Source organism: Tachyglossus aculeatus, chromosome X1 (genome assembly GCF_015852505.1).
Source record: "Tachyglossus aculeatus isolate mTacAcu1 chromosome X1, mTacAcu1.pri, whole genome shotgun sequence".
NCBI classification, from domain to species: Eukaryota; Metazoa; Chordata; class Mammalia; order Monotremata; family Tachyglossidae; genus Tachyglossus; species Tachyglossus aculeatus.
Window position 1 is genome coordinate 25957783 of NC_052101.1, and position 25271 is coordinate 25983053.

The following is a 25271-nucleotide window of genomic DNA, read 5'->3' on the forward strand; positions in this document are numbered from 1 at the left end:
TCTATATTAATAGCAACCAAATACGCACAGGAAGCAGCATGGCACAGTGGATAGAGCCGGGCCTGGGAGCTAGAAGGTCAAGGGCTCTAATCCCAGATCCACCAATTGTCTGCTGTGTGGCCTTGGCCAAGTCACTTAACTTCTCTGTGTCTCAGTTACCTCATCTGTAAAATGGGGATTAAGACTGTCAGTTCCATGTGGGGCAACCTCATTACTCTGTATCTACCCCGGTGCTTAGAACAGTGCTGGGCACATAGTAAGCGCTAAACAAATACCATTATAATTGCTGTTGCTGTCTTATGCTGTTGAGTCATATCCGACCCATAGTGACGCCATAGACACATCTCTCTCAGAATCATCATCAATCGTATTTATTGAGTGCTTACTATGTGTAGAGCACTGTACTAAGCGCTTGGGAAGTACAAATTGGCAACATATAGAGACAGTCCCTACCCAACAGTGGGCTCACAGTCTAAAAGATGCCCCACTTCCATCTGCAATCGTTCTGGTAGTGTACCCTATAGAGTTTTCTTGGTAAAAATACCGAAGTGGTTTACCATTGCCTCCTTCTGTGCAGTAAACGCTTCTCTGCCCTCGACTCTCTTCCACGCTGCTGTTGCCCAGCGCAGGTGAGCTCTGACTTGTAGAGATTGCTTTCCAATCACTAGCCACTGCCCAAGCTAGGAATGGAATGGGTATGCCTCTGCTTGACTCTCCCTCCTGTAGTCATGCCTGGTAGATACTGGAAACTCTCCAGATGAGACCCTGAGAGGGCACCATAATTATTTGCCCAGACAATCTCATAGTTTGGGGAACTGATGTTAAGGTACTCAGTGAATGTGACTAGAAGACCAACTGATTGGGAGACTAGAAATCTGAAGATTGCTCACATTGCTCAGTAGTACTGGCCTTTGCTTCAAATTATGTTCAGGCAGCCAGTCGGTCAGTCAGTCAATCAAGGGTAATTATTAAGTATTTACTGGATGCAGAGCTCTGTATAAGGGAAAGTACCATTCAACAGAGTGGATATATATGCTGCTTGCCCACAAGGAGCTTAACAGTCTAGAAGGAACTCAAGGCTGGTAGCAAAAGCAGATTACTCAATTTTCAAATCTACTGCTTAGTCAATAGATTAGCCTTTATTTCCTAAAAACTTGGTTGAGCTCATATCATGTTAACTGTGGGCATACTCAGGACTCAATTCTGGATTCTCTGCTCTTCTCACTTTAAATTCACTGACATGGGAAGGGAAGAAGACAAAGAGTGGTGAAACATAGTTTGGGATAAAATGTGGTTTAACCAACACAAAATTCTAAACGCTCCTTATAAATTTCCTTCCTGACTCCCCATCCTCCACTCACCTTTCAACTCCATACTGGATCCTCTACTCTTCTCAGCCTATACATATTCTCTGTTAACTGATCCCGTAGTTCAGTTACCACCTATAAGCAAATGACCAAATGTACCTCTTAAATCTTTTCCTCTCATGAACTTTACAATCATGTATCTCCTCTTACCTCTGGGGCACTTCCTCCTTCTTTTGACTCAGCCATATTTTAATTTGACATTTCCCAAAACTGAATTCAGCTTCCATCCTAAATGACTCTCCTAACTTTCCACCACTTTTGACTATGCTACCATTCTCCCTGTCCCAGAAACTCAAAACTTGTCTCTGCTCCTTCTGTCTTTCACTTCCTATATCCAGTTCATCAATCAATCAAATTGATTTAGCCTTTATGGTGTGAAGAACACACTATTAAGAGATTGAGGGTGTACAATGTAACGGAGTCAATAGATAATTTCCCTGCCCAAAGCGAGGTTACAGCTAGAGATGAGCTACAGCCTGGAGTCCACAGTCCACAATCTACTGCCAAATACTGTTGCATTAAGCTCCAAGAATCCAAGAACCAATTTGCTCCTCTTAATATATGTTACAATCACCAAATATAGAGCGTTCTGCATACAATAGGCCCTTAGATACTAATAAATGATTGAGTTCTCCCTCTATAGTATTTCATGAATCCACCCCCTTCACCTTCACCTTTATGACTATCCCAATAGTTCAATCCCTCAGCACCTGTTTACTGGTCTCTCCATATCCAGGCTATTTCGTTTTTAGTCTGTTCTACATTTATCTGCTGAATAATATGTTTAAAATCCTACTCAGAAGATTCTTTTCTGCAAAACACTAAAACAAAACAGAACAAAACCTTACAAAGGCTACCCACTTACTCTCATGTAAAATAAAAACTTCCATCCAAGGCTTCAAAGTTTTCCACCAATTATCTATTTATCTATTTTCCATCTACACCCACTCCCATGAGGAACTCATTTATTCCCATGGCTTCAACTACCACCTCAATAGAAATGATTCCCAAATCTAAATTTCCAGCCCTAATCTCTCTCTGCCCCTCTACTAACATTTCCTCCCGCCTTCAGAACATCTCCACTTTGATGTCTCACCAACATATCAAATTTGACATATTCAAAACAGAACTCTTTATCTTCCCACCTAAACCCTGTCCTCCCCATGACTGTAGACAGCTCCACCATCTTTCCTGTTTCACAAGCCTGTAATCGTGGTGTTTTCCTTGGCACATTTCTCTCATTCAACCCACATATTCAAACTATCACTAAACCCAGTTCAACCTTCACAACATTACTAAATTCTGCCCTATCCTGCCCATCCAAACAACTATCATGTTAATCCAAGCATTTATCCTGTCCCTCCTTGATTACTGTATCAGCCTCCTTGCTGACCTTCCTGCCTCCTGTCCTCCACTACTCTAATCCATACTTCACTCTGCTGCCCGGATCATTTTGCTATAAAAATGTTCAGTCCACGTTTCCCCAGTCCGCAAGTACCTAAAGTGGTTGCCCATCCACCTCCATCTCAAACAGAACCTCCTTACCATCTATTGGCTTTAAAGCACTCAATCATCTTGCCACCTTGCAGCCCTCCTACTACAACCCGGCCCTAACACTTCACTCTTCTAATGCCAACCTATTCACTGTACCTCAGTCTCCTCTCCCTCACAACTGACCTCTCATTCACATCTTGCCTCTGGCTGAAACATCCTCCCTCCGTGTGTGAGACAATTATTCTCCCCTGCTTCAAAGCTTTACTGAAGGCACATCTCCTCCAAGAGGCCTTCCCTAAGTCCTCTTTTCCTCATCTCCCATTCCCTTCTGCATCGCCCTGACTGGTTCCCTTTATTCATAATATAATAGACACTTTCCCTGCCTACAACAGCATTAATGTACCTGTCTGTAATTTATTTATTCATTTATATTATTCATTCATTCATTCAATCATATTTATTGAGTGCTTACTATGTGCAGAGCACTGTACTAAGCACTTGGGAAGTACAAGTCGGCGACATATAGAGAGGTCATCATCATCATCGCATTTATTGAGCGCTTACTGTGTGTAGAGCACTGTACTAAGCTCTTGGGAAGTACAAGTTGGCAACGTATAGAGACAGTCCCTACCCAAAAGTGGGCTTACAGTCTAAAAGGGACGAGCCCGACAAAGGGCTCAGAGTCTAGAAGGAGGAGACAGACAACGAAACAAAACATGCAGACAGGTGTCAAAACCCTCAGAATAAATAGAATTATAGCTATATGCACATCATTAATAAAATAGAGTAGTAAATATGTACAAGTAAAATAAATAGAGTAATTAATAGTACAAATATATACAAGTGCTGTGGGGAAGGGAAGGAGGTAGGGTGGGGGACGATGGGGAGGAGAGGAAAAAGGGGGCTCAGTCTGTGAAGGCCTCCTGGAGGAGGTGAGCTAATATTAATATCTGTCTCCCCCTTTAGACTGTAAGCTCGCTGTAGGCAGGGAAAGTGTCTATTATATTATTATGTACTCCCCAACAACTTACTACAACACACAGTGAGTGCTCAATAAATATGATTGATAAATTGATTGATTGATTTCCTGAGCAAACTTTGAGACCATCCTGCAATTTCCTTTTCCAAGTTTCACCTCCCATCTGGGAATCCAGCCAGAGCTCCTTTAACTTCCCATGATATTCAGTTCCATTTTCCCGTCCATTCCTCAGACCCAGAAGGTGCCATTTAAGGATCCCTTATTCTTAGCAAACACTCTTTTTTTCCACAGTTTCAGTCTGGGGACCTGGTCCTCATTCCCCTCTCCTCTGAAAAGTCTACTGGTCCAAATAACTTCTAGATGGTATTTGGAAGAACACCAGGGGCCCTGGTTCTTATTTGGACAACTCTACAGTAATAACACTTGGCTATCTACTTTCCCTAAATCCCAGACTGTTTTTGTCCCCTGAATACAGTACTTACAGTAGTCTTTGTCCACTGTTACACTTCTGGGTGCAATACACAGGGAAGCTGAAAGAGGGGCATATATACCTGCAATTCAAAATATTATAGCTTCTCTGGGATTTTGTGAGAGTTAATGAGATCATTTTTATAAAGCTCCCTGAGATCCTGGAAAAATAGTAAAAGAGAGAGAGAGAGAGAGAGAGAGAGAGAGAGAGAGAGAGAGAGAGAGAGAGAGTGTGTGTGTGTGTGTGTGTGTGTCTGTATAAAGCTGTCCTTCAGATTCAAAGAGAGATCTACTGACAGATGTTTTTCAGTATGTGCAACTATGGCTGACAATTCCTTTCACATCACAGGCAAGTAAGTCATTATCTTAACAATTCACTTTGCACCTAAATGACAAGTGTTATTATTTCAGTATCCTGAAAGGCATAGACAAAACAAATTTGGGATCATTTTCAATGCAAATTTGGTTGAAAATCATCAATACGTGTGAATCTCATAAAAAAAATCAGACAGAGAACATCACAAATAGTCTTCTAGGACCTACCATGCACAAAATTCTGTGCTGGGTAATGATTACGATAATAATTACAGTATTTGTTAAGCACTTACTGTGTGTGAGGCACTGTCCTAAATGCTGGGGTGGATACAAGCAAATAGGGTTGGACATAGTCCCCGTCCCATGTTGGGCTCACGGTCTCAATCCCCACTTTACAGATGAGGTAACTGAGGCACGGAGAAATGAAATGACTTGCTTAAGGTCACGCAGCAGGGAAGAGGCAGAGCCGGCATTAGAACCCATGTCCTTCTGACTCCCAGGGCCATGCTCTATTCACTACACCATGTTGCTTCTCACTGGGAAGAAGGTGGTATACTAGGTGGTACAGTGTTAATAATAATAAAAGTAATAATAACAATAATAATAATGGTATTTGTTAAGCGCTTACTATGTGCAAAGCACTGTTCTAAGAGCTGGGGAGGTTACAAGGTGATCAGGTTGCTCACAGTTTTAATCCCCATTTTACAAATGAGGTAACTGAGGCACAGAGAAGTTGTGACTTGCCCTAAATCATCATCATCATCATCAATCGTATTTATTGAGCGCTTACTATGTGCAGAGCACTGTACTAAGCGCTTGGAAAGTACAAATTGGCAACATATAGAGACAGTCCCTACACAACAGTGGGCTCACAGTCTAAAAGGGGGAGACAGAGAACAAAACCAAACATACTAACAAAATAAAATAAATAGAATAGATATGTACAAATAAAATAAATAAATAAATAAATAAATAGAGTAATACATATGTACAAACATATATACATATATATAGGTGCTGTGGGGAAGGGAAGGAGGTAAGATCGGGGGGATGGAGAGGGGGACGAGGGGGAGAGGAATCACACAGAAGACAACTGGCGCAGTCGGCATTAGAACCCACAACCTCTGACTCCCAAGCCCGTGCTCTTGCCACTAAGCCAGGCTGCTTCAATTACTACAGCTACTACTATTATTGCACTCTCCCAAACATTCAGTATTGTGCTTTACACAAAGTGAGCATTTAGTAGACTGCTCTGTATAAAGGAAGCAATCAAGCTATCATTCAATCAACGGTATTTTTTGAGCACTTAGAGTGTGTGCAGAGTTTGGGAGAGACCAGTACAGTGGAATAGGCTGACAGGGGCCCTGCCCGTAAGGAGCCTGCGGACTAGAGGAGTCTGGGGACGCAGGTCCCCCCGCCGACTTCTGTTGGAGGGTCTTCTGCCACTACTAAAGTGCCCCAGAGGTGTCTTCCAGGGCTGTCATCACCGTTCCCAGCTTAGGGCCCCCCTGAGGGAACCAATGCTATCTATAATTTTGACACGAACCCGGCTGGGGCGAGGGAGTTTCCTTAATAGACCCCCACCCCACTTCTGTCTGCCACCTACAAAGACTTACAACAGTAATTGAGTATGTGCCAGGCACTGTACTAAGCACTGGAGTGGATAAGAGCAAATCAGATTGGACACAGTCCCTGTCCCACGTGGGTCTCGATCTTAATCCCCATTTTACAGGTGAGGGAACCGAGGCACGGAGAAATGAAGTGACTTCCCCACGATCACACAGCAGACAAGTGGCAGTGTGGGGATTAGAACCCAGGTCCTTCTGATTCCCAGGTCCGTGCTCTATCTACTACAACACACTGCTTCAATATGGGTTGTTCTTCCCTGAGCAGCGTCAGGCAACTTTTCATATCCGTTCACTGGAATTGTGTGTTCAAATGTCCTGCTTTATGAATAAGCAGCTTGATTACTAGGGTTCTGACTGACATCCTGTCAGGCTTAAAGCAGAAGACAGAAGGGACAGAATACCTGTATGTGTGTGTTTGTGTGTCTATCTACCAGAATCACTTATCTCCCTGTTTCTCAAAATAATAATAATAATAATAATAATAATGGCATTTATTAAGCGCTAACTATGTGCAAAGCACTGTTCTAAGCATTGGGGAGATTACAAGGCAATCAGGTTGTCCCATGGGAGGCTCACAGTCTGAATCCCCATTTTAACGATGAGGTATCTGAGGCACAGAGAAGTTAAGTGACTTGCCCAAAGTCGCACAGCTGACAAGTGGCGGAGCTGGAATTTGAACCCATGACTTCTGACTCTTTCCACTGAGCCACACTGCTTCTCATCTTTCCTGACTTCTTCTGTCCTTCTCCTTTTATATGATCCTTCTCTCTTCCTTTGTCTTTCTTCCTCAGGTTTCTTCTTCCATTTACACTTCCTCGGTTGTCTTTTCCTCTCACATTTCTACGTAAACCTCCGGCTCTCCATGTATCTTTCCTGTCACTGAAGCCTACAAACTGGAAACCCTACCTCCTAGTTTCTCCCCTCCCTCAATTATAACTTCTCAAAAATCCAGTCACTTTAGACCACACATCTTCAAAATAGCTTTCGGCTAAGCACCACACTGCACAGAGTCATCCTGAAGATGACCAGGCAAACTTTGATGATACAAAAGCTGAACAAAGCCAACCATAAATGGCACATAACAGAACTATATAGTCTCTACATCTATTGTGAGCTTCCAAGTCTTGCACACAGTAACTTTGAACAGTAAGTGTATGATCACTTTTAATTCAGATACGTACACAAGTCCTTCTTTTTAATAGATCTGCTGAACAATTGCTAGTATTGCATTCTTCCCTTCCTCAGCCCCACAGCACTTATGGGCCTATCCTTAAGCCCTGTCATTTCCTGTATCTGTACTATCATTTTAGTTCTGTGTAATTTATTCTAATATCTATCTCCCTGTCTAGACTGAAAACTCTTTGTAGGCAGGGATCACTTACCAATTCCATTGTACTGTACTCTACCAAGCACTTAGTATAGTGCTCTGCATACAAGTGCTCAATAAATACCATTAATTGATCAGTCATGGCTCTAAACTTTCAATGAAATGCAGATTTGATTGAGATGCACTGCGGTCTGGTGGAAAGAGCATTAGTCTTCGAGTCAGAAGGACCTTGGTTTTAATCCCCACTCTGCCACTTGTCTTGCTGTGAGACCTTGGGCAAGTCACTCAAATTTTCTGTTCCTCAGTCACCTCATCTGTAAAATGGGGATTAAGACCTAAGCCCTGTGTGGGACAGGGACTGTATGCAACCCGATTACCTTGTATCTACTCCAGCGCTCAGTACAGTGTCTGGAATATAGTAAGCACTTAACAAATACCACAATTATTATTATTATTATTATTATCATTGTTGTTGTTGTCTTACTGAAGCTAAGATGTGCAATTCCACAATTTATTCTCTGAGTTAGACAATGAATACCACTGAAACATTAGCGCTTAGTACAGTGCTCTGCACAAAGTAAGCTTTCAATGAATACGATTGAATGAATAAGCTGATTGATCATGTTACATTCCAAGCTAGTGTTCAAATGAAATTTTCACCTGTAATGTTAACACAAATTTAGCTAATGTAATATAGTAATCAGCATGTTTAGAAAACCAGTTCACTAGCTCCTACTGGCTCAGACACAAAGGTGTTCTACAGAAGCCCAGATTTGTTCGCATTAATCATGTTACAAAAATGTTGCATACACTTGCTTCAGAAAGAATCTTTTCAAGGCTTTAGTGGTTACCAAGGCTAATTTTCTTCAAAGCATGAATTCCTAGTACTCTACTGACTAGAGGCAGCACAGTTTATTATGTAATAATGATGATGATGGTATTTGTTAAGCGCTTACTATGTGCAAAGCACTGTTCTAAGCGCTGGGGGGATACAAGGTGATCAGGTTGTCCCATGGGGGGCTCACAGTCTTAATCCCCATTTTACAGATGAGGGAACTGAGGCACAAAGAAGTGAAGTGACTTGCCCAAAGTCACACAGCTGACAGTTGGCGGAGCAGGGATTTGAACCCGTGACCTCTGACTCCAAAGCCCGTGCTCTTTCCACCGAGCCACGCTGCTTCTCTAGCCACGCTGCTTCTCTAATAATAATGATAAAGATAATAATTGTGGTATTTGTTAAGCACTTAGTGACAAGCACTGAACTAAGTGCTGGGATAGCAGTAACAGTATTTATAAAATGCTTATTGTGTGAGGAGCACTGCGCAAAACACAGTAAAAACACAGGTGGGAATAGAAAGAGACATTGTCCCTTAAAGGGCTCACAATCTATAAATATAGGAAGAGGAAAGGACTGGAGACAGACATATTGGGAGCAATTAAACATTAAAGCAGAATAAGAGACAAGGACAAATACACAATGCACATTATAAAAACTGAAGTCAGTAGGGAGCTGTGGCTAGAGGAATGGAGTTTCAGGCTCTTGGTCATTCCAAGTTCATCGCATACCCACGGCAACACTGGCTTCCCGAGGTTATATGAAGGCCCACCCAGGGAGCTGAGGGTGCTGTTCTTTTTCCCGCTAGGGTGGTGGAAAGGAGGAAGAGATGGAACCTCCTCAATGGTGCAGAGAGAAGCCAGTGCCAGTTCCCAGGGAGGCTTCAAGGCTGGTGTACAGAGGGCATTCACTTGGCCACAGTGGCAGAGGGCCGATTGATCACATGGAAGTGAGGAGACAGTTATCGGATGTTTCATTAAGCTGCAGTAGAGAGGGGCCGAGAAACCTCTGCAGAAGCTATTGTCCCTGGCCCAGCAGACTCATCGTGTGCCAGGGATAGGCGGTTCACTCGGCCAGAGAGGCAGGGAGGGGAGGTAAAGGGTGAGAGACTACGTAAAATGGTGAGGTGCACTTACCAGATGTTTCATTCATCTGAAGTAAAAAGATACAGGATAACTAGATGATGATGATGATGATGATGGCATCTGTTAAGTGCTTACTATGTGCAATGCACTGTTCAAAGCGCTGGGAAGGTTACAACGTGATCGGGTTGTCCCTTGGGGGATCACAGTTGTAATCCCCATTTTACAGATGAGGTAACTGAGGCGCAGAGAAGTGACTTGCGCAAGGTCACGCAGCAGACATGGGGTGGAGCCGGGATTCGAACCGATGACCTCTGACTCCAAAGCCCGGGCTCTTTCCACTGAGCCACGATCAGACTAAGATGAGGAAACTGAGACATGGAGAAGTTAAGTGATTGTCCATGCAAGTGACAGAGTGGGTTTTGAACCCGGATCCTCTCACTCCCAGGAGCATGCTTTTTTCCACTATATATGAACAATAACAACAGCCAGAAAATAATAATAGCCGAAATAAATACCATCTTGGATTTGTATAATGTCGTCCCGCTAAAGACTGCAAAGTGCTTTCTCATTTACATCATCACATCCGTTCTCACAAGATTCCTCTGAAGTAGATGGTGCAGGTATTATTCTTATTTTATAGACAATAAAATCGAGACAGAGAAACAATAAGCAATGTGATTAAAATATTACACTTAGCTAGAATTAGAGCCATGATTAAAACCCGAGTCTCCTAAACCTATCCAACAAAGGCTTTACACACTTTCCGCTAATTTTTCCACACGTGAAATAGCAGGTAGCCCTAGATTTTGATTTAAAGGACACTTCAAATGTAAGCACAGATCTGATGTGAGAAAGATTGAGAGAGACATCAGGACGGCTATAAACATGAAATACATATATAGGCAGATAGAAGGAGAACACTTCACAGGTTCACAGCATCTTTTCACTAATGTTTAAAACTGCATGTAAGTGTTCCGCACAGAAAACCTTTATGATTTATAGGGCCAAAACAGCCTAATTTCTTTTCCACAAGAAACTGTTTTGTCAATCACAGGAAATTAGAAGGAGTGGGAACAGAATGGAGGGAGAGGGGGCAGGGAATGGAGGAGGAAAATGAGACCAAATAATGTTTAAACTAATGGCAATCAAATATAACAATATACTTAATTTTCTTGTGTCATTATATTGCTCCTTGAGCTTAGTTCTGCATAACTGTAGGTCATTTTACTAAACCTGACATTTTAAATGACTGGAGAAGGAAAAGAAGATGAATTTCAACTTCTGGAAATGAGTTTAAGTAGCCAAAGTATAGCCTCACATTTTTCCCCAAATAGTTACTCTTTAGAGTAGCAACATTAATAATCTGTAAATTGTGTAGTTTCTAACAATATATGAGTGCAAACTTAACAGCATGAAGGTGATGACAAAAATCAACTAATTTGGATGTTATCCCCCAAAATGCCTGAGAACAAAACTTAATTCATGGCACACTAACATAATCAACTCCATTCTACTTCACCTTTAATTCATTCATTTTTGCAGTTATTTCCATTTAATATATTCTACTGAAGGTTTAATTCACTTGCATGACATTTATCAAGTGTTTAAATAATACTTCGTCATTTTACAAATTCCTTTTGAATCTGACCTTCCAAAGTCATCCAGAGGTTTTCACTGAAGGGAATTTCAGCTCATTTTCATACTTAGAACATGGTCTTTTGTAGTAAATGGAAGATAAATGAGAAGTTGAACAGTATCAACTGGATCCCTAGAATTTCTTTCATTTGGTGGGGTCTTCTTTTGCTTAGTCACAGAACAGGAACCACACTAGTATGAGTAATAAAAGATTTCTGAGTGAAAATACAGTAGAAAGTCTTTACTGTGCTTAGCTCTTTTAGCAATACTGGATATTTCTAACGATTAGCTCATATATTGTCAGTTATATTAATTTAGGTAGTAGTTAATGGAATGATCCATTTAGAAATGATTACGCTGGGCACAACGGAATGAATTATCAAAATAAGTTATGGATTCTCTTTATCTAGAAATCTTTCAGAAAATCATCATCTGGCTAAGCTGAATGCTGAAAGATCACCTCAAATGTCAAACTGCACCTAGGCAGCCCCACACCGAAACCAACTCAGAGAGATTAGAATTTTCAATAAAGTTATTTTTGTTGTTCAATGTGTAAATTTAGCATTTTGAGTGCTTAGTACAGTGCTCTGCACACAGTAAGTGTTCAATAAATACAATTGAATAAATGAATGAGGAAAGCATGAACTAGCAGGAGTTGAAGTGTTGTATCTCACTTCCGCATCTGGATCGACTCCCAAAGCTGAGTTAACAACCTAAATGGGAGTGAACTGGTTGAGACTTATACCATGCAAAACACAGCAGAACACAGTCTTGAGGGCTTCAAGGATACAGGCCTTATTGTTTTCTCAGTGCAGCCGCTTCAGGCCAACTGAGGGAATGGAAATCAAGTCAAAGGAAAACTAGAGGAAGGGGACATTGGGAGAAAGCATCCGACTTTCCCATGTTGTGAAAATCTGGCAAACAGACACGGAGACAAGTCACACATCTTCTTTGAGGTGACATTCAAGAGACATCAAGAGGTTTGTAGAGGTGCAGGCCCTGCACAATCATACAGGTTCCTTAGCCACCTCTAGCCACTAATGTAGGTGGCCACAAAGTCCCTTGCTTAAACCGGACAAGTTAATGCATGTGACATCACACGCATTATTGATGGGCACAAATACAACAAATGAGGTGCCATTTTGCAGGAGATCGCTGATTTTGCCTGATGCTGGGACACTGTCCTGGGGGACCGACCTCTGACTCTCATTTTTGCTCCAAAGTCTGTTGTCAACCTGGGGGCCTCTTCCAAAGCACTGAACTTGGTGGCAGGAGACATGGTAGATGTGATTTGGATATTGTTAGTTGAACTACCATCTATGAAAGACTATCTGTACCAGACAAGGAGCAACCCACATGAAGTCAGACTGTCCAGTATAAAACCAGACAACAGGCCACTTACCTCAATGTATGGGGTGGATAAAATCTGGGCATACCTGGTAGCTTTTGTTTTGTTTTTTAAAATTTCAATTGGGTTAAATGATATCCTCCTTTCTGTCACCCTACCAAATCTAACAGAGAAGAAAGCAGGCACTCAGCACAGAATCCTTCGCCCCTATACTGTTTTCTTTTCCTCCCTCCCTTCCTCCTTCCTTCCTTCCTTCCTTTTTCTTCCTTCCTTTCTTTCTTTCTTTCTTTCTTTCTTTCTTTCTTTCTTTCTTTCTTTCTTTCTTTCTTTCTTTTTCTTTCTTTCTTTCTTTCTTTCTTTCTTTCTTTCTCTCTCTCTTTCTTTCTCTCTCTCTCCTTCCTTCCTTCCTTCCTTCCTTCCTTCCTTCCTTCCTCCCTTCCTTCCTTCATATTTATTGAATGCTTACTGTCACCTTTCCTGCATATTTTCCCCAGTCCTAGGCCAGTGCTTCTGAGAAAGAAAAATTACTAATTGGGCTATGAGTGTGGGGTGATTTTGTAATGTGCACAAATTGGACCTAAATCCAGAGCACTAAGCTAATTTTTACTTGAGAGCTAATGGGGATTTGAACCCAGGTAGGACTGAGGAGTCCCTGTTCTTCCTGCATATCACAAGTCATTTTGTAAAACTTCAAAGAAGTTTTATAAATTATTTTTCCTCTCTCTCTTTTTGGAGGATTTGGAGCTGTAAATATTCATGCTGCAATTCAGTAAAAAAGGATCCAAACATTGATGATTTCTGTGGAAAGTATAATAATCTTCCTGTTCCCTAACAGTGTTCCAGCTGCCACAAATAGATCCAGCACCATTGCATACTATGTACTATTCCTATAGCGATGACCAACTAAATAAAACTAAGCACTGCAGTTCAAATGCTAGAAAAAAAAAAAAAAAAAAAATATATATATATATATATATATATATATATATATATATATATATATATGATTTTACAATTTTTATTTCTGGTCCTGAATGATGAATTACTAAAGTGAATGTACTCTGTATACATTGAGAATGAACATTCATCAATGACCCTACAAATTCTCCTCAAACATATTTTTCTCAAAAAAATGGATTATATATGAACCCAGTCCAGGAGAGATTACTAATTTTATAGCTTTGCCTAAAGGAAAAAAATATGAGAAAGGACAGCAGACGCTTGAGCCAAAAAAACAAGTCTTTTTAGTGTCTCTAAGTCCTTCCTTTGGAGAAATGATTGTTCTAGCTTAGAGAAAACGTATTAAACAAAAAATGAAGTTCACCAGTAACTTGGGTAAAAAGATTTCAAATATTATAAAAGCCTTTTGGACATTATTAAATAAGTCTGTGTTGCACTTATTTTTAATATCTTCCAGCAGATTTGGGATTTGTTCTGATTAGTCCCGGCGGAGATTTATTACTAAACTAGATCTGACTTGAAGTTGAGTAGTTGAGATAGCAGTCAATGTAATTGGAATAGTGAGTAATAACTTTTGTGATAGCTGAAAGCACAACAGTTTAATGATAATTGTGGTACTTGCTAACCATTAGTATGTGCCAGGCACTGTTCTAAACACCTGGAGGAATACAATACAACAAAGTTGGTAGACATGCTCCCTCTACAAAGAATATAAACAACCACACAGTCCCTGTCCTAAGAATTAGAGGCAGAGAACTAGTGAGTTGTTTAATAATAATAATAATAATGATGGTATCTGTTAAGCACTTACTATGGGTGAAGCACCATTCTAAGTGCTGGGGGCGGGGGGGACACAAAGTGATTAGGTTGTCCCACATGGGGCTCACAGTCTTAATCCCCATTTGACAGATGAAGTAACAGAGGCATAGAGAAGTTAAGTGACTTGTCCAAAGTCACACAGCTGACAAGTGGCGGAGCTGGGATTAGAACCCACAACCCCTTACTCCCAAGCCCAGACTCTTCCATTTCTTGATACACATCTCTCCACTCCTCAAATACCTGCAGTGATTTCCCAATTCTTCCAGGATCAAGCATTAATTCCACAGAACCCAACTTCTAAATGTGCTTCGCTCTGGATTCTCCCGCCTCCAACTTCTTGATCACATTGTTCCCTCCCCAAAGAAATCTTTCAGACCAGGGCATTGCCCTGATTTTCAACATTCCAGACACAACAACCTTGACATTTTCACATGTCATTTCTGTCAGTACTTATCCTAAGCACTACATGTATCTTATTTATATATTCCATTTTTGATCAACTATCTTTATGCCAATTCATGGGTACTATTTCTTCTCTGCTGATTCTTCCTCCTACTCCCACTATTTAGGAATCATTTTGTCTCTCTGTCCAGCTCATTAGTTTATGAGGTCCTGATCACGTGTCCAACTTCTTTTGCCTAGTCTCAAATGTGGATTACAACACTTCATCCTCAGTAGGGGCTCAAAAAATACCATTGATTGATGATCTGCAAACTGAGTGGGAACGTGTCAGCTAACTCTATCAAGCACTTAGTACAGTGCTCTGCATATAATAAGGACTCAATAAATACCACTGATTGATTGATTGACTGAAAGTGAGAGATTTAGGAGTCCACCCGTTGTCCAAGAACAATTTGGGGACTATGAGAGCTCCAAAGTTAATTTGTAATTCTAAATGATGATACTGAAAATTGAGTTGTTCCTTAGATGACACCAATAGAGATATTTAGCAATGTATCAGATAGCTCCTGATTTACTGGGCCTATGCAGACCTGATCCCTGGGTTAATGACTCTAAATAAATATTCCTGAGCACTGGTTTACATTATAAAATGATCTAAGTTATTCAACCAAAAATTCACTTTGGCTTCAATTATCTCAATATTTTCTAATTTGGAACTTTAAATACCCAGATAATTTGCTATGGAATACCTGAACTCTCTTTCTCCTAGAATGTGGTTTTCACAAACCCCTATTTTTCAAAACCATTCTGATAACCTTTGTGACTTTGTTCTGTCCAGAAATCTGTAGGTGGGTGTTAGTTTTCATTTCTTTCTTAGAGCAAATAAAGTATGAGAGATGCTTTTCTCTATCAAGTCATTCATCAGAGAATATCACTAAGTTATAAAATACTTTGGATTTGAAGTTCTCAGGACTACTGCCCGTCCTTGGACACAAACCTAAGAAGAAAAACACTTCAGTACAGTTCAAAAGGTAAACTGCATATTGATGGCTGAGGGTAATGTCCAGTTCTTTGACTGAGATCAAAAGATGGTTAATTTAAGGCAGGAAAAATGTGTACTGCTCCTGGATGTACTCCCTCAAGCATTTAGTACAGTATCTGACACTCAGTAGATGTTCACTAGATGCCATCGATGATGATGACAGATTCTAGTGGCAGCAAGAAGGTATATGTGAGAGAGAACATCTTAGCCTGAACTTGCCCAAGGAGGCTGTGGCTTCATTTTCCGAGATGTGAAAGAAGTGGGCAGAAAATATAGTTTTGTGTCACCCAGTCCTGCCCCAGAGCAGAAGAATCAAGTAAATGGCTTCTCACAGTTCTTTCCAGGCTACAGTAGCATTTTATAAACTATCTCGAATTGCCCTGTGTGCTCTGAACACAATAAGCACTCAATAAATAGCACTGACTGACTGACTGACTCCCTGAGGAACTTAAAATCAGTCTTTCAGGGAGTACTGAGGAACTAAATTTTTCAATATAGTTGAGCCAGAAAGACATCCTCTTTTTGTTAGTTATATTTGGAAGTGTGCGGTTTTTTTTAGAAATTCTATGTCTAAGAAAATGGAAAGAATAAGAAACGATATTGCATACAGATGTTTGGGATGAAGCTTTCTCCAAGGAATTTATGCACTCATTAGGAGGGAAAGTTGCATGTTGGAACAGCATGTATAAATTCTTAGCTCCTTGAGTTCATTTCCACATAATACTTGAAGCTCATTAACACACTGGGTAAATTTACGCTATGCTAAATTGCACATAACAAATTAAGCTGTGATCTTAAACCTGCTGAAATTCATTCTAGAGATTGTGAAATGAAAAGATACAGTGTGCTGGATCATAAAGATGTTTTTTTCCTTTTAAGTGTATCAAAAACTTATAAAAAGCCACTTCATTCGCAGATGTGATTTACAAGCAGGCTTGATGTAGTGTACAATAATTCAATCTGTGACTCATATGTGACTCTTACGGACAGCTTACAGAATGGAATTCTATCCACTCTCTGAATGGGAGAAAATTTGCAAGAATGGGAAATTGTGTAGTGGGGGAAGGAAAGGCTAAGAACTGGACAAAACATGCCAGCCAGGAACTGGTTTAGATGGTTGAGGCCCTTGCTGTAGGCAGGGAATGTATCTGTTACATTACTCTATTGTACTCTCCCAAGAGATTAGTACCACGCTCTGCACACAGTGTGACCTCAATTAATATCATTGACAGACTAACAGGAGAATTTACCATTTATTACATCTTTTCCTTTCCCTGCGGTACCCTGTTCTTACTGAAGATGAAGTATGTTAGAGGTTCACTTCTTGCCAGTATGGTGGGGGGAAATTGGTGGAAAGGCAAAAGGCTTCTATGCCAGATCATGCAGATGGGAGCTGTGGTATTCATTAAGTGCTTACTATGAAAACTGTGTTATTTTTTAAGCACTTAGCACGAGTCAGTCACTGCACTATGGATTCTTGTAGTTACAAGCTGAAAAGATCTAACACAGCCTCTGTCCGACATGAGACTCACAGTCCAAGGGGAAGGGAAGACAAGTGTAGGTAAGCAAAGGCCTCACGCAAGAACAATGTACTTGAGGAGGAAAATAACCAGAGGAATGTGGGGTGTTGTGTAGCACACATCCTGGGGGCCCCACACACAGTTTATATAACACAACTGTCCTGCAGATGGTTGAATGGACCCAGGCAATTGATACGAGGTAAAGGTTGAGCCTCAGCCTTGGGTCCAGAAGTGCTGCAGCTGACCTCAGGCAACCTGAAACAGTGTGAGAGCAGAAAGTCCACTTCGGAACCCGGGACTCCCTCAAGCCAGGAGAACACTGCTACTGCATTTATTCTTCTTTTATATCTAGCTCTTTATGACTTATTCTCTTAACTATGTGCATGCATATTGACTGCATTTATGTTAATGAATCTATCTTGCATCCTTTGTATTGTGTGCATTTATGCTCTTGTGCATTTATGATCTTTGCATCTCCATCTCACATCTACAGTACTTCAAAATCCAAGTAACCCAGGGTCTTGCGACCCCTACTTCAAGATAACTAGTATGTCGCACCCTATTTTACAGATGAGAAAACCAAGGCACAGAGAAGGTAAGTGATTCATCCAAGGTCACAATGCAGGCAAGAGGTGGAGCCAACATGAGAACCCAGTTCTTTTGACCCCCAAATGAGACCATCTGTCCCTAGGGTGCTGAAGTGCTCTCTAATTCCTGACTAGTGGGATTTTGCAAGAAGGGCTGAACCTCCTACTCTAGGAATTACTCTCCACACAGGACTAGAGTCTCAAGCCAGAAACCTGATCCCTAACTGGTACTTCTGAGTTCTCGACAGATCAGCCTGTTGTAAGAATACTAGGAAAAATGGCTTTAAGGAATTTAGTTGTGTTGGAGAATGTGCCTCATGGACTTTAATGTTGAATGGCAAATACTGTTTTTTTCCTTTGACTAGTTATTATCTCAGGGGCTAATGAACATTGAGATCATTCAGCAGTTAATTTAATATGAACAGGGACATCCCATTTTTATTTTCTATAGCTAAAATGCAATATTTGCATTAACCCTTTCTTTAGTGGCTATCAGTCTCAAACAAAATTTACTATTTTCAAAATTTCTTCTTCTGCTCTTCTACCTAAATATGTGCTTATTTACTTCCTGCAGAGTTCAATTTTAGAACCCATCAAAGTAGATCCACTTAGACTGACTAAATTTTCATGCATAAATTCATAGATGTCTTCAGATGGAAATTACACTTGCATATGCAAATACTTTCCCATGCCTTTTCATTTCTACTTTTGGACTGCGCAGTTTTTAATTCATGCAAACACATTACACAAACAAATATGGGCTCAATAACAACACACTCCATGTGTGAATTGCTAATTGCCTAACTATGAGCTTAAGGGTCTATTCTCCCCTTGATATGCCCATGCAACGTGCATTATTAGAAGGAGGAAATTCAAGTTTAAACGGAAAGAGTATGTGTATATTTAAAATGAAAATCTCAAAGTCTGAGTTTCATTCTATGTAAATATTAAACAAGCAAAGACAGGATGGGAAAAATCCACAATCCATCAGTTACCATTGTGACACATTTAGGCATTCTATATAGAAGAAGCCATGGAGCTAGATTGGAGAGTAACAAAGATGGTTTTAATGAGACATTTGGTAAAAAGTCTCCTTGGTTTGAAAAATCCCGGAATATGAATGGCTCTAATCACAATGTAAGGGAGAAAAACTAATGTATTTATAACTTGATCATACATACTGATTTAGCTAAGATATTCATACACGCTGGTTTAACCAAGATTGGTTGTCTCAGGAAACTTTGGAAAAACACATACCATTTCCTAGAATCAAGAATACTGCAGTTAAATCAGTGAACCAAACTTTGGTTGATTCCTAAACTGTTCTTGCCTACTTTAAATGTTTGGACTTCCAGGACCAGGGAGGGGCCCACTAAGGTTCTAAGGCATCCTAGCATATTTACTTATCTCTTGTTTGTCATCATTTTTTCACTTCATTACAAAGCCAAAATCTTGATATTGTAAAATTTGGATATCATCAATTAATCAAGGCTTCCTTAGCATTTATTTATATTGATGTCTGCCTCCCCATATAGACTGTAAAGTCCTTGTAGGCAGGGAATGGGTCTACCTATTCTGTTGTTTTGTATTCTCCCAAAAATGTTTGTGGGAAGGTAACATGTCTCCCAACCCTGTTATAATGTACTCCCCCAGATGCTGGTTACAGTGCTCTGCACACATTAAATACTACTGATTGATTGTCAGCAGGCAGCTCCTGATCTGTTTATATTGTTAGTAACAAACAGATTAAGAAGATTCAATCAATCAATAGCAATTACTGAGGACTTACTATGTGCAGAGCACTGTACTAAGCACTTGGGAGAGTACACTATAGCAGAGTTGGTAGACTCGTTCTCTGCCCACAATTAGCTTATAGTCCTAGAGGGGTACTATAAGTACCTGTCCTGTGCATCTTATTACATGTGAAACTCAAAAGCTCGAAATTTAAACCCAAAATTTTATATGAATTTAAAAAAGTATAAAACTTGTCAATTACCCCAAATTTTTTTTAAAAGTAAAGATATTGCATATCCTATTTATTTGCAACTTGCAAAACACTTATCTCCTGGGTCATGATGATTTCTTTTCCCCAACCCACTCATCTGATACCTGAGATAACTGTTTTTCCCCACAACACTTGACCTTCTTCCCACCATGCCCCAATTTGCCTGGCCAAAATGTTGCCTAGGGATGCTTATCCTTGTTTACTCTATTAATCAACTAACTAAATTACCACAGCAAGGATTTGGGCTGGCTATCAGAAACACCTCAATTTAGGTTCCACTTTTTTTAACCAGTCAGCATCTAAGATGGTGATCTCCCTCAGGTGGCCCAGGAAAGTATTGGGAATATCAATCAGTGATATTCACTGAGTGTTTACTGTAAGCAGAGCACTGTGCTAAGCATTAGGGAGGGTGAGTACACATGAACTCTGCCATCAAGGAATTTACATTCTAGCAGGAATGGGTCTGGAAAAAGGCCAGAGCTAGGATTTATTTTACTTGTACATATCTATTCTATTTATTTTATTTTGTTATTATGTTTAGTTTGGTTCTTTGTCTCCCCCTTTTAGACTGTGAGCCCACTGTTGGGTAGGGACTGTCTCTATATGTTGCCAACTTGTACTTCCCAAGCGCTTAGTACAGTGCTCTGCACACAGTAAGTGCTCAATAAATACGATTGATTGATTGATTGATTGATTGATGCCCTTGGCCAGGTCATTCACTGGTCCTCTTGCCTCTCTTCCAACCTGTTTTCCAGGGTCAATTCCTTCTGTCTATTTGTCCCCGTTGCCTCCTGCCAATCCCATCATTTGACAAGGTTCTTGGATGTGTTTAAATCTCATAAAGATATATAATTTAGAATTTATGGAATTAAGCCTACCTGGAATAGAATAAGACACTGGGACTAGTTGGAGAGGTTGCCTTGTTTTGTTGAACAAAACAGCTCTCACTAGCACCCTGCTTTTTTGCACTAAGAGAAGCAGTTTTAGCAGCAGTTGCTATGGAAACATAACACCGCCCTTTACCTCGCCTGGTTTCTTCCATTCAGATTAGACTCTTCCCTATATGTACCTATCTACCCTAGCCTGCTTGGAGTCCATGATCCCCTGGGTACCTAAGGCTAGAGTGAAATAAACGGGCAAGGCTACAAGAACTGCGGAAAAGCCTGAAATGGAGACTCTTAATCAGATGGGTGGGATGAGATCAAGAATCCTGGTCTAAATTCTCAGACAGGGCTAGGGGTTCTTATACGAAAACATTGAGTTTATCTAACAAGGCAATGTTGGCGACAAACAAATTATCAGCTTATCTACTCTAAGCAAATTCTAGTCAAAATAAACTTAAAAGAATGAAGGAGCCCAATGCAGACTTGGTCAGAGTCTAGCATTTTCCATATTGGTAGTATAACCGCTCGCCAATTGATATGATCATGAGTCTTCATAATAGTCACTACGCAAAACCCCCACTGTGAGCTTTGCAGGTCAGGTGAGAAATTAATGAAGCATTACCCTTGTTGAAGTTAACTATCAGATCAAAGCCACTTAATATGGAACAATTTTCAACAATGATTTTTTCATAGAAGTAAAGTATGTGTTTCATTTGCATGAAGACAACTCAGGAAATGAGAGACATGATAAAAGCAAATATGACTCCGGAAAATGTAATTCTAACGGCATCATACTTTTAACTACCTTTTTTATATTCTGCAAGATTTAATATTGTAGTGATCCAAAGCAGTCAGCTGTAGACTACCTCTAAATTAATGCAAAAGAAAGTGGCAAACCTGGATCCACTGTGGATTTTCTTATCACATCCTCCATAAGCAAAAGCTCTTTAGAGCCAAGATTTAGGCAAGTACATGCTAGCAAGAGGTAGAATAGAAAAAGGGCCTGGCACACAAGCAAAAGCTACAAATGATTACCTTTACTGTACATGGCATGAAAATCATCAACCTTAAAGCAGACTTGCTAGTTTCATCCATAAGCAGGGAAAAAAAAAAATTCACTTTTTGTATCATCTTGAAGAAAGGACAGATGTAATTGAGTACATACATAACTATATATCTATATCTATATATCTGTACCCAAATACACAGTAACTTGAGAAAATAAGGAAAAAAAAAACTATCCTTTCTGAAATCAAGTGTACGTTAGACTGGTAGGGTGACATGAGACTCCTGCATCTCTCCAATTAGTTAGACAATCGTTGTGAATCTTAAAAAAAATTCTAGGTCCTTGATTGGCAACTGTACACTATTTTTACTCACGGGGATTGTATCCCAGGAAAGAAAACCTAAGTGAAAATGGTACCACTGTAGTAAGCAGCATGGCTTAATGGAAAGAGCCCGGGCTTGGGAGTCCGAAGTCGTGGGTTCTAATCCCGACTCCGCCACTTATCAGCTGTGTGACTTTGGGCAAGTCACTTCACTTCTCTGGGCCTCAGTTACCTCATCTGTAAAACGGGGATTAAAACTGTAAGCCCCATGTGGGACAAGCTGATTACCTTGTATCAACCCCAGCGCTTAGAATACTGCTTTGCACATAGGAAGCGCTTAACAAATACCATAATTATCATTATTGTTTTTAATCCATTATAACAATGCTGCTAAAGAGTCATACATAACCAAATAAAGAGTATAATCTCTGATGAAAAATAATGATGAACTCCTAAAAGCTCAATAAAATGAGTATTTCGCCTCAAACTACAGTGGGTGCTTTCATTATGCAATTTCAATGGAAATATTTATGTTTTGGCTTATTGGTGACAGAGATTATTCCCTTTAGCTAAAATGCAGTAATGTGTCTTTTACTAGTTTCACCAAGCTTTACCTAAAAGTGAGTAATGAATACTAACCAACTTGGTACGTTAGTGTTATTTTTCCAGAATGAGTGATGGGCAAAGGTTATTAATGTTTAGGTTCTCTGTACATACCTTGTCTTGGAAACTCATCTGACTCTCTATGAACTAGTTCAGACACTCGGTTTCCATAGTGCATCCTGGTTTCATGATCATAGGCCTTCAGGGTCTCACTGGAACTGTAGGACTTCTGGGTAGGAACTCGGCAGTCCTCACTGTCCAGGGATGAACTCGTATAGCGACACTCCTTTCCGCATCTTCCTCTGGTCAAAGAACGGTGTCTCCGGTCCTTTATATCCATTATTCTGGATAGGACTGAAAGCCAAGGCTTTCAGAAATGTCAATTACAAATTTTGGCACTTCTCACTTTGCCACCTAAAAAAATTAAAAAAAAACAGGAGGGTGATTACAAAAAAGGCCACATGCAGTCCTGATTCACATTTCCCTCAGATTAGAGCCTAAAAGCTTGTTAGACATAGTCTGATATTGTTTAGAAATAGAAACAAGTGCTGCTTAGATAAGCAGCGTGGCTCAGTGGAAAGAGCACGGGCTTTGGAGTCAGAGGTCATGGGTTCAAATCCCTGCTCTGCCACTTGTCAGCTGTGTGACTTTGGGCAAGTCACTTAACTTCTCTGAGCCTCAGTTCCCTCATCTGTAAAATGGGGATGAAGACTGTGAGTCCCACGTGGGACAACCTGATTACCTTGTATCTATCCCAGCGCTTAGAACAGTGCCTTGCACATAGTAAGCGCTTAGCAAATACCAACATTATTATTATTATTATTATTATTAATGGATATAGCATGGGCCTGGGAATGAGTAGGACCTGAGTTCTAATTCTATCTCTGCCACTTTTCTGCTGTGTGTCCTTGGGCAAATCACTTTACTTCTCTATGCCTCACTCAGTTACCTCATCTGTAAAATAGAGATTAAGACTATGTTTTATCTGATTAATTTGTATGAACCCCAGCACTCAATATAGTAACTGGCACATAGTGTTTAACAAATGCCACAAAAAATGCCTATTAAAACACCTAAACAATCAGTCTAAATGGGGAAAAACATTTTGTAGTTAAATTATTTTCCTTTAATTGAATAGATTCAAAAATGATGGCAATTTCATCTTTGAATTTCTAAGTGGGTACAGGTAACATGCTAAATCCAACACTCTAATCCTCAATTTTGATGAAGCAATATAGAGCAAAACAGACTCTATCCATCTCCTACTTAACTGTGGGCAAACGCAAAATGAAAGGAGAAAAAAAGCTCACTGCATAGAACCAGATTGAATACTCCGAAGTGGATTTAAGATAAGAACTTATTATTTGTTACAGATGCAATGCTGTGGTACCAGTTATATTTTCCTATCATGAGAGAGACATGAGAAATTGTGTCTTTGGCTTCCATATACTCAAACTAGTTTTTGTTCTTTTGTTTTTATTTTTACTTAGCATACAGTGTCCCAATCCATTCTCTTCTCAATGCAAATGGCTACCTGGAACACGCACTCCCTTGGTGACCTCATTCGCTCCCACGGCTTCAACTATCATCTCTACGCTGATGACACCCAGATCTACATCTCTGCCCCTGCTCTCTCCCCCTCTCTCCAGGCTTGCATCTCCTCCTGCCTTCAGGACATCTCCATCTGGATGTCTGCCCGCCACTTAAAGCTCAACATGTCAAAGACTGAACTCCTTGTCTTCCCTCCCAAACCTTGCCCTCTCCCTGACTTTCCCATCTCTGTTGACGGCACTACCATCCTTCCCGTCTCACAAGCCCGCAACCTTGGTGTCATCCTCGACTCCGCTCTCTCATTCACCCCTCACATCCAAGCCGTCACCATAACATGCCAGTCTCAGCTCCACAACATTGCCAAGATCCGCCCTTTCCTCTCCATCCATAACGCTACCCTGCTCATTCAAGCTCTCATCCTATCCCGTCTGGACTACTGCATCAGCCTTCTCTCTGATCTCCCATCCTCGTGTCTCTCTCCACTTCAATCCATACTTCATGCTGCTGCCCGGATTATCTTTGTCCAGAAACGCTCTGGGAATATCACTTCCCTCCTCAAAAATCTCCAGTGGCTACCAATCAATCTGTGCATCAGGCAGAAACTCCTCACCCTGGGCTTCAAGGCTCTCCATCACCTCGCCCCCTCCTACCTCACCTCCCTTCTCTCCTTCTACAGCCCAGCCCACACCCTCCTCCTCCGCCGCTAATCTCCTCACCGTACCTCGTTCTCGCCTGACCCGCCATCGACCCCCAGCCCACGTCATCCCCCGGGCCTGGAATGCCCTCCCTCTGCCCATCCGCCAAGCTAGCTCTCTTCCTCCCTTCAAGGCCCTACTCAGAACTCACCTCCTCCAGGAGGCCTTCCCAGACTGAGCCCCTTCCTTCCTCTCCCTCACGTCCCCCTCTCCATCCCCCCCATCTTACCTCCTTCCTTTCCCCACAGCACCTGTATATATGTATATATGTTTGTACGTATTTATTACTCTATTTATTTATTTATTTTACTTGTACATATCTATTCTATTTATTTTATTTTGTTAGTATGGTTTTGTTCTCTGTCTCCCCCTTTTAGACTGTGAGCCCACTGTT

General features: G+C 40.7%; 1 protein-coding gene across 3 annotated transcripts in view; it reads right to left on the reverse strand.

The window, feature by feature from the left end:
* TENM2 (teneurin transmembrane protein 2) overlaps nucleotides 1-23026 on the reverse strand; it is a 921151-nt gene extending 898125 nt beyond the window's left edge. For all 3 annotated transcript variants that reach the window (XM_038772468.1, XM_038772467.1, XM_038772466.1), the window contains exon 1: nucleotides 22746-23026. In XM_038772468.1, the coding sequence (XP_038628396.1) occupies nucleotides 22746-22971 (226 nt within the window). In that variant the 5' untranslated portion in view covers nucleotides 22972-23026. The remainder of the gene's footprint in view (nucleotides 1-22745) is intronic.
* Between the last annotated feature and the right edge of the window lie 2245 nt (nucleotides 23027-25271).